At 47.2% G+C, this 10301-nt stretch overlaps 1 protein-coding gene across 8 annotated transcripts in view; it reads left to right on the plus strand.

Moving 5' to 3' along the window:
* The window catches only part of CUL9 (cullin 9), a 37104-nt gene extending 27338 nt beyond the window's left edge, over positions 1 to 9766 (plus strand). For 6 of the 8 annotated variants that reach the window (XM_076334877.1, XM_076334875.1, XM_076334876.1 and 3 more), the window contains 9 exons: positions 3288 to 3452; positions 3542 to 3705; positions 4619 to 4712; positions 4934 to 5008; positions 5499 to 5609; positions 6890 to 7007; positions 7360 to 7493; positions 7686 to 7780; positions 8774 to 9043. In XM_076334877.1, coding sequence (XP_076190992.1) covers positions 3288 to 3452; positions 3542 to 3705; positions 4619 to 4712; positions 4934 to 5008; positions 5499 to 5609; positions 6890 to 7007; positions 7360 to 7493; positions 7686 to 7780; positions 8774 to 8981 — 1164 coding nt within the window. In that variant the 3' untranslated portion in view covers positions 8982 to 9043. Of the gene's footprint in view, positions 1 to 3287; positions 3453 to 3541; positions 3706 to 4618; positions 4713 to 4933; positions 5009 to 5498; positions 5610 to 6889; positions 7008 to 7359; positions 7494 to 7685; positions 7781 to 8773 lie in introns of all 8 variants that reach the window. The other 2 variants (XM_076334872.1, XM_076334873.1) reach the window with 2 other exon arrangements.
* Positions 9767 to 10301: the final 535 nt, after the last annotated feature.

Here is a 10301-nt window from a genome sequence, read left to right on the forward strand (position 1 = left end):
GCACCCACGAGTTTTCTCCCTTTTACCTTTCCGATTCTCCCCCTGCATCCCACTGCGGAGGAGTGAGCGAGCAGCTGTGTGGTGCTGAGCTGCTGGCCAGGGTTAAACCACAACAGCCTGTGAGCAAAAGAGTCACCTACTGATGGTGAGCGTTAATGCCTCGTGCAGTCACACATACAGTCATAGAATAATTTAGGTTGCAATAATCTGTGGAGATCTCTGGTCCAATCCTGTGCTCGAAATAGCCAGATTATTGTGTGAAGATCTGATGCTGAAGTTAAAACATACTGCTTCAGGTTCAGTCTTCTCTGCATCTTACATTTAGGTAGCTCTAGGCAGTGGTAAGATCCCCTTCTGCTGCCTTCTCCCCGTGCTGAACAAACACAGCTCTCTCAACCTCCCCTCATCCAGCCCCTGACTGTCTTGGTGGCCTATGGACGACGTTTTCTCTAGTCTGTTAATCATAGAATCATTAAGGTTGGAAAAGGCCTCTAAGATCATCGAGTCCAACCATCAACCCAACACCACCATGCCCACTAAACCATGTCCCTAAGTGCCTCATCTACACGTCTTTTAAATACTTCCAGGGATGGTGAATCAACCACTTCCCTGGGCAGCCTGTTCCAATGTTTAACCACTCAATGTCTTTCTTGTACTTGGGAGCCCAAACTGTTCCCAGTATCCAACTGTGTCACCAGTGCCAAATAGCTGTGACAAATCCCTTCCCTTGCCTGCTGGCTGCACTCTTGCTAATACAAGAATATTTGAGTTTAAACTTTCCATGCTTGTATTTCTACAAAACATAAACCCTATCATGTTTCTGAAAGAGGTTTTCTCTCAGCCTTGTTTCTCTCAAGTTCCTTGAGAGTCTGTTCTTCAGAGGTGGTCTTCCATTCTGCCTCCAGGGATTCTTTGCTGGGAATCATGCCATAGGCTCCGTACCTGGATTAACTCCAGCGTGTGCAAAGGTTCCTCTAAGATTTGTTGGTCAGTGTCATGCGGTACTTGGCAACTTCTTGTTTGTACCTGGCTAGTTTTCTTCTCAGACCTTCATTGGACACTTGTTCCCTCTCCTTTTAGGCTTCCTGAGAGCAGCTCTTTCTCTTATGGTTCCAGTAGGAATCCTAGATCTGCTTCAGCAGTTGCATCTCTGTGTCCTCCTCACCAAGAAAACAGGATAGAGCAAAACTCCAGACATCAGACGTTGTGAAATTTAGCCTCTGTGAAGGCTGTGATTTGGTGCTGTCTGCTGACTCAAGTACCCATTTATCTCTCTGTGTACTGGTGTCTGGGCAGAAATGATCACATTCCTTATCAACAGGACGACAACAGACACAGATGTTGACTCTCTTTGAGAAGAATGAAGTGGTTTTGCTGAGTCTTTGCCTCCACCAGGCATTTTGCCATGACACAGGCTGACGTCCTTGCAGCCAGTCAGCGCACACTCTCTGGTTTAGGTTGCCTGAGAGAGAGAATAAACGAGAGGGAGAAATGAATGAGAGCCCTGTCTGAGCCCTTCACTGCTCAGGACTTGCACCTTTTCTCTCTAGTGCTTGTTGTGACCTGTATTGTCCTTTCTCTGCCTGGTGGCTTTAGAGCAGCTCTCCAGGTATGCAAAAAATCTCTGCAGGAGGGCTGTGAAAACTACAGGATTTCTTCTGAACTTCTTCTAGCTTTGTGTATGTTTGCACAGTCCTTACACTATAATAACTGAGCAGAGAAAACTAAGCTACTATGTGCAGTATAGTTGCATCCCTGGGTCCCTACCTGAACAGTCCCTTATTGATAACCAATTTGCCTTGTCCTCTGCAGTAATGTCTAGAGGCTGTGGGCAAAGCGAGTCTCCCTCCTCTTTGCACATGATGTAACTAAGCAAAAGTCTGCTAAGGAATTTAAAATCAGAAAAAGTTAAAAAGAGCACCTGATAGCTTTCTATGGTGAGATGATTGGCTTGGTGGATGAGGGGGGATGTTGTTTATCTCAGCTTTAGTAAGGCTTTCTACACCATCATCCACAACATCCTCATAGAAAAAAAACTGATGAAGTACAAGCTGGATGAGTGGACAGTGAGATGGCCTGCTGAGCTCAAAGGGTTATGATCAATAGCAGAAAGCTCAGCTGGAGGCCAGTCACTAGTGGTGTAGCCCAGAGGTTGATACTAAGGTTAACATTGTTTACCATCTTCATTGATGACCTGGATGATGGGACCAAGTGCACCCTCAGCAAATTTATAGATGATAAACAGCTGGGAGGACTGGTTAATGCTCCAGATGGTTGTGCTGCCATTCAGAGGGACCTCAACAGACTAGAGAACTCAGCAAACAAGAATATCATTAAGTTCAACAAAGGGAAATGCCAAGTCCTGCTTCTGGGGTGGAATAACCCAATGCAACAGTATGTGCTGGGGGCCAACCATCTGGAAAGCAGCCCTGCAGAAAAAAAAATGGGATCATGGTGGACAAGTTGAACAGAAGCCAGCAGTGTGCCCTTGTGGCTAAGAAGGTCCACTAGCATCTTAGGTTGAATTAGGAAGAGCATTGACAGCAGGCTGAGGAAGGTGGTCCTTCCCCTCTACTCAGTGCTGTTGAGACCACATCTGGAGTACTATGTCCATTTCTGGGCTCACTGGTACAAGAAAGACATGGACATACTGGGGAGAATCCAGCAAAAGGCCACAAAGATGATTTAGGTTTTGGAACACCTCTAGGAGAAGCTGGGAGAGCTGGGTTTGTTTAACCTGGAGAAGAGAAGGCTCAGAGGTGGATCTTGTCAACATGTGTAAATAGACAAATGGGATTAAGGAGCCAGATTCTTCTTGGTGATATCAAGTGAAAGGATAAGAGGCAGTGGGCACTAATTTAAATACAAGGAATTCCATTTAAACATAAGAAACCTTTTTTTTTTTTTTTTTTTAACAGTAAGGGTAATGGGACCTTGGAACAGGTTGGGCAGAGAGGTTTGTAGTCTCTATCCTTGGGTATGCTCAAAACCCAGCTGGATATGGTCCTGAGCAACCCTGCTTTGTGCTGGAGGGGTTGGACTAGTTTTTATCTCCAGAAGTGCCTTCCAGCCTCAGCTATTCTGTGATTATATGAAACAGCCTCCAGATATGACACGAGGGGTGGGAAATTTACATAAAGAGAATGAAAGAGTAAACTGACTTAGTGCTGTTTTGTTGCGAGCAGTTGTTCGGTCAGATGTAGAGCCCAGAGGCACCAGACCCCAGTTGTAAGGCCTAACCATGCAGCTTCTCAGCCTTAAATCTCCTTCCTGGCTTCTTATTACAGTATGAAAAAGCCCTCCTCAGAGGCTATGTTGAGTGTTGCTCCAACCTGACGTGGTGCACCAACCCTCAGGGCTGTGATCAGATCCTCCTTAAGGATGGACTTGGTTATGGGGCAGCCTGTTCCAAGTGCTCCTGGATATCCTGCTTCAACTGCAACTTCCCAGAGGTGAGGCTGAGCTGAATCACGGGCAGTACTATCTTGGGTTTGGCACACACCATTCTGCTTTTGTGTGGTTGACTGGCTCTCTCTTTCAGGCCCATTATCCTGCCAGCTGCAGTCACATGTCTCAGTGGGTGGATGACGATGGGTACTATGAGGGCATGACAAGTGAAGCCCAAAGCAAACATCTGGCTAAGCTCATTTCGAAGCACTGCCCAAGCTGCCAGGCTCAGATAGAGAAAAATGAGGGGTGCCTGCAGTGAGTATCCATTTTTGTTTGCTACTGGAGAAGACAGGAGAGGGCAAAGACATACAGTTAGGTCCATTGCGCTTTTTGGTGGGTTTTTTGGCTGTGGAGTAAGAGTTATAGCAGGTCTGTTTTATAGTTTTAGAGGAATGAATGATTGCTTTTAATTCCTACAAAAAGCAAAATGTTCCCCAGCATTCAGAGTTAAATCCATTGATAGCTCTCTAGTAGAACCACAACTCATTTTGCTGTACCTTTTTATAGCGCACACTTGTCTGTTCTCAGAATCTGCTGTAGGCTTACGGAGGTACAGGTTACAGGAGTGGATATCTCAGCACCATTTTTTCTTTCATGCTCACCTATTCCTGTAACTTTAAGCAATTTGCTTTTAACTGCCTCTTTTGAATTGGCTTGGATCTCTGGCAGCTTTTTACGTGATAGGAGAGTTACCTCCAGTTTTGAAGCCAGGGCTTAGGAGTCGCCATTTGTTTCTTTCTTGCGCTGGCACAGCCCTTAGTGCCCAGCTGTGATTTGTCCTCACATGTTGTGTGTGGCCCTAGGGCTGTGCAGTGCCTTTGTGCACTGTGGAGTGCTGCATTACTGAGGGAAGAGGTGAGGTGCTCATGTGGATCTTGCTTCAAACTGTGGAATGCTTAGTTCACCCTTGAAGTACTTGGTAAGTTGGTACTGTGAGATCGTGCTGCCAGTTTACCCAGCTCATTTTTGGAGACACGAGTGGTTTTAAGCATCATCTGCTTCCAGCAAAGGCTTTAAAAAAATACATGCAGGGAAATGCGTAGTACTGGGTAAATGGGAGTGACTGGGTCACACATTCCAGCCCTGTGATGTAGGGGAGCACTGGGAGGAACTGTGCAAGTGGCTGTTAGGACTGAGTGATTCCCATTGTTCTTCTCCTACCTTGCAGTATGACATGTGCAAAGTGTAATCATGGCTTCTGTTGGCGTTGCCTCAAGCCCTGGAGGCCGACTCATAAGGATTATTACAACTGCTCCGCTATGGTGAGTGGTTTGCTATATCTCAGTGGTTCATGCTTGTGTTCAGATGCACCTGGCCTCTCAGAGAGAGGGTAAGGATCTCCACTTGTGCCCTTTACCCTGGACTTTGTGCACTTGCCAGTAATATTGATAGTATTGTCAAAGTCTGTATGTGTGGTCGCCATTTCCAGGCAACCCTGGTACTTGATGAAATTGCTACAGGTTGCTTCTATCTTTCCTTTCAGGTGAGTAAAGCAGCTTGGCAGGAGAAGCGTTTTCAGGATTACAATGAGAGATGCACCTTTCATCATCATGCAAGGGTAAGGCTTCCTCCTTCCTTTGCAGATGCTGACTCTGTTGCCTTAGCCCTGGTGAGCAGGACAGTTTCTGTTGTGTCTCAATGTATTTCACCTGAAGCTAAGAAGCAGGCTTCAGATCCAGGTGGGGATGCCTGGTCATTTCACCCTTGCTCTGATGTAATGGGTAGTTCTTGGCCTGCTTTCTTCTACCAAGCGGACTGTTGCGGGAACTGAACACCTAACTTGTGTTCATGTGCTCAGACTGATGCAGTACTTGGAAGCAATGGTGACTGAAGGCTGAACTCTGTCTAGCGCTGAGATACTGTAAAAGGTTAAAGTGATGGCACAGTAGAGATGTCATAGTTGGATGCAGTAAATGCTGTCCTGCTGCCTGCATCTTCTGGGATGGCACTTCAGGATGCTTAGCAATTACCTGTGTGGAAGGTGCTATTTTTTCAATCTTGCGGAGCTTAACATTGACTTTTTTTTTTTCCTCCTATGGTTATTGCAGGAATTTGCCATGAGTCTGAGGAACAGGGTTTCTTCCATCAGTGAGATGCCAAAAATTAGGACTTTGACTTTTGTTCTTGATGCCTGCAAAGTGCTAGAACAGGCACGGAAGGTAAGGCTGGATAACAGGCTTGCTGAGATTTAGGCCTAATTCTATTGGTGTGGTTTATGCCTTTATTAAAGCGAGGAGACACCAACCTTGCTCTACGCCAAACAAGGGGAGACAGAAAAAGCTTGAGGGGAGGAATAGCATCAGGACAGGGGAAGAGCTCATGTCTGCCTTTCCCTGCTCTCACTCTGAGTTGGGCTCTGTCTGCAGTGTTCCTCACAGTCAGGTCATAGGATTTGGAGCTTAGCTCAAGTTGACGCCACGGAATCAGCACAAGGATCCATATTTAGGGGTTTCATATACTAGGTTTGGTCCATTCCAATTTGAAATGCCCCAGTGGTGGTACCTACCTTTTGAAAGTTCTCCTGATGCTGCGTTACAGTTAGGAAGTCCTTCTTGATGCTCATGTTATGACTTTCCTTTCTTAATTTCATTTCATGAGCCGTAGTTTTGGGAGCACTGAGTTACCTACTGCATGCCCTGATAGCCACATTATGAAGGATTTGCAGTGCAGCCACTGGATGTGTGCAGTAAACCTGTGACAGCATAGGCCTGCAATGTCTTCTGTCCCCTGAAACATAGGAAGGAGGTGGGAATTGCCTTTGCAGTATTGCCTTTGCAATGCATACCTTGTTTGTGCAGGCAGACTTGATTTTGAGAGGCGCATGTGGAACAAGGGTGTCTGACCCTGTTTTGTCTTTTTGGTGTGGTAGCCCCTGTGTTTGCCAGGATACATATCACTGTTGCTTGCTGCTGCTGGCTTTTCTGGTCCGTTTCTTTAAATGGAAACAGTGGTCTTGTTTCCTGCTGGGTGCCTGGATGGCTTTAGGGGTCATTCATTCATAATGGGAGTTTGTCACCTGTTGAAATGCCTTTGTCATGGGCTCTTGGTGCTGTATAGCACCATGCCTGCTTCCCTTTGGGCTCAGTTCTCGCAGTTCATTGCCACTTGGGTTCAACCTGGGCCTCTGCCTGCTGGTCAGTCACACTTGTTACGCATTTACAGTCTGTGTTCTTGTGATGGTTTGCAGGTGGGAACAATCAGTATTTCAGTACAAAGTAATTACACATTCATTTACAATCCCACCAGTAGCTCTCGGTAGCCTGGCACTGCTGTCACTTGGCATAATGGTTCACTGGGCTATCGCCACAGACCAGAAGCACTGCCAGGCTTTTCTCAGCCACTGATACGTAATGAGGTCTGGAAGGGTTTGATGCTACTCTCTTCTTGCCCACTCTGAAACTGAAGGAGGATGCTTACAGAATGATCTGTACTGCTCCAGGTGCTGGCCTACTCCTGTGTGTACAGCTACTATAACCAGGACACTGAGAGCATGGATATTGTGGAACAGCAGACTGAGAGCTTAGAGCTGCACACTAATGCTCTGCAGATCCTTCTGGGTAAGTCCTGCAGCCTCTCCAACGTAGAGACTAGCATTCCCAGCTGTCTGGTTCAAAGGGTGGCAGCTCTGTAGTGGGGCAATAGCATATACACCTGCACCCAGCTGGTGTCTCTCACTTCTCCCAGCCCATTTTTGCCTTCTTGATGTCATTTTTGGGAAGTCCACTGACGCAGTTTGGCTGCTGGTGGAGACTGATGCAGTAAGGAGCAACATGTTCCCTTATGAAAAGAGGAATGTATGTGCACGGGAGACCTAAGTAGCTGTGACTGGTTTCATAATCAGAGCCAAGGGACTGGGTCTCTGCTTAAGAGTGTGGGAAGCAGCGTGACTTTGTTGGCCTTGAATTGCAGAGGAAACCCTGCTGCAGTACCAGGACCTGGCCTCTTCTCTTCAGCTCCTGAAAGCAGAGCACTTCAGTGCTGGTTTGGAGTTGGTACACCAGATCAAGGAGCGTCTCTTTGCAATTCTCTGGCACTCCACACAGGTGAAGTCCATATGCCTGTTAGTGGCTTGTCTTGCTCTGGTCTAGTTTGATCTTGGACAAACCTAGAAAGGGGCTTGATCAGCTGAGGGGATAGACTCTCAGTGCTGTGTGTATGTAGGGAAGGGGTTTGCAGCACAAAATACACCCCAAATCGCATATTGTCTCTCTCTTCTGGCTGTTCTTCCATGCTAGCAGGATTTCCATGTTGGGCTCCAGACTTTGGCAGACCCTGGTCAGAGAAAGGTGAAACTCTCAAACGTGCTTACTTCAGCGCCTGCCTGTATAGGGTGAGTTTTCTTAGCAGGGTAACAAGGAAAGGTGGGTGAGTGCAGACAAAAAGCAGGTGACCGGTTTTCTCCTGTGCTCGCTGATATACGAAAGAGTTAATAACAGGTATCAATTACTTGCATCCTGTGTTGTGGTTTGAGATAACAATGTAAGTGACATAGTGGTGTAGGGAGACCAGAAAAACCTCCGCTTGGTATGCAGTTGTGGTCAAGAAAGCTCCATCACTGGCAGACCCAGTTATGGAAGTTGCTCTCCCTGGACTCTCCTGGGTTTCTGTGGAGAGTCACACTCTTTCTTCAGAGGTGTATCAGAGATCTAGGAGGTGTCTAGATGAGAGAAGCAAGAATAAGAACATACATGGGGGAGATGGAAGGGCCTGACATTTATTTTAAGAAGGGAATGGAGAAGAGGTGACACAGCTGTAAAATAGTGTGTTGAGAGGTGAAATAGATGGTTTGTTGTTTCCCTGTCCTAGAGTACTGAGCTGGCAGGTGTTAAGTATGATTGGAAGGTGATGAGCTCGAAACAAAGTCCATTCCTATATGACACGCTGTTTAAACCAAGAAACACAACTGGCTTCTGCTATCCCAGTGTGACCCGTCGCCTCTGACAGCTGCTGTGTTTCCAGGAGCTGAACAGGCTGCTGAGCGTTGCAAGAAAGAATGACAACTGAGTCAAGAGACACTCTCTTTCAGAGCAGGGTTTCTGGTCTCCTTGGAATGAGGCTGAGACACCAGAGCTGGTGGCAGACTGCAGCTTGTTGGGGCCCAGTTACAGATGGCTCTCTGACACAGCCCTGTGCTGCGTGCATGGATAAGGCCATTTAATCACCTTCTCCTAGGTGCACCCGCATGGCTGCTGTGTCCCTGAGGCATGGCTTTAGATGGGGGATGCTGAGGTGATGGTAGTAGGGAGGATGAGGGTGGTGTGGGGCTGGGTTGTGGTTGCTGCTCACAGCCGGGGCTCTGCTCTGATGCTCTCCTCCTCAATAGGCCAAAACATACCATCTTGTGTGACTCCCCCAACACAGACGAAGGTGGCAAAGAGGTTGAAGATGAGGAGTATGAACCACAGTGGCAGGAAGACTATGATGATGATGATGATGATGACGACCTTGATGAAGACAACTTTCTGTTTGATGATGAGTCAGATAACCTTGATTGTGACTCCTACTTTGATGTTGATGATGCCTATGACTAGAAGTGGGCTTTCACCCAGCCTGCCAGCCTGGACCTCTGCCTCTACTCTGTCTCGACCAGTTTGTATTAGTGTCTTTCCTCAATGACAGTGAGGAGCTCTCAGGCAGAATGAAGAGACGTTTCCTCTGGGGGCTACTTGCTCAGTGACTCCCCTTTAATATGCAGAAACATTGCTCTGGACAGATGGGCTGTGTTACTGTGGCCACCTCCCTCAGAAAGACATGTCCTCGCCTTTCTTCCTTGTCTGCATTTCTGCCCATAGGTATCTAGTTGAGTTAGAAAGTCACAGTCTAGCTGCAAAGTGAGGACTACTTGCCACCTAATAAAGGACTGCTCAGTGTCCTTGGGCGTGTTCTCCCCAAGGACTGGGCACAGGTGAGTGGGGCATGTGTCCTAGCATGGCACTGTCTAATCCAACCAGTGTCTAGAAATACTGTAAAGCGATGTGTTTACACTCAAGTCAAAGCCTCCCATCTGGAGCTGGTGGGATTCCCTCCAGAGCCACAGATGGATGTGGTTCCGTGTATTCTTCTAGTTGAGGAGGACAGCTTTTTTGCTGTTTGTTGGAGTTGTTGTCTTTGCTGTGAAGCAGGATGGGCTGCTATGAGTGGCACAAGTTTGCAGGACTGTTTTTAAGTGTATAAATGTATGCACGCACACACCCACACATATATATGAGATATATATATATATGCAGAGGTTGTTCAGATAATACTTTATCTTTGCAAAAAAGAAAACCCTGAGGAACAAGGGTTGAAAAAAGTTCTGTTTAAAAAAAAAAAGTTTTCTTCTAGCATAAGCCTCCTTGTTGTCTATGGGGAACATGGGTGTGAAGGGACAGCAGGACGTTCTCAAGTGAGGAGTATGTGACCTGGATGTGCTCATCCCAGGAGTTATTTGTGAAATAGGTGTGGGTTGGGATCCTTGCCCAGGCCATGCAGCCTGCCCTGCAAAGTGACTTTTGCTTCCTGGGCAGTTCAGGGAACAGTAAGAGGTATGGGGAAGGATGGGAAAGAGGGCAGGGGACCAGACCACACAGAATGATGGGGCTGGTGTTTCTGGGAGCAGGTGCAAGACAGAATGCCTGCATGTTGACAACATATGGTGCCCAGCAGGAGGCAGATGTGGGACTGCTATCTGGGCTTGAGGGGTGATTTGGAGGATGTGGGATTGTTTTGGAGATACAGGGCTCTTCTCAGGCCTTGGGTATCATTTGGGAGGGATGTGGGGTTGTTAGGGGATGCTGGGCAGGGGACAACTGCCAGAGGCAGAGCATGGAGAGAGGACTGATTTTTCCACTCCCCCTGCCGCACCCGCTTGC

Source organism: Aptenodytes patagonicus, chromosome 3, assembly GCF_965638725.1.
Source record: "Aptenodytes patagonicus chromosome 3, bAptPat1.pri.cur, whole genome shotgun sequence".
Classification (NCBI taxonomy): Eukaryota; Metazoa; Chordata; class Aves; order Sphenisciformes; family Spheniscidae; genus Aptenodytes; species Aptenodytes patagonicus.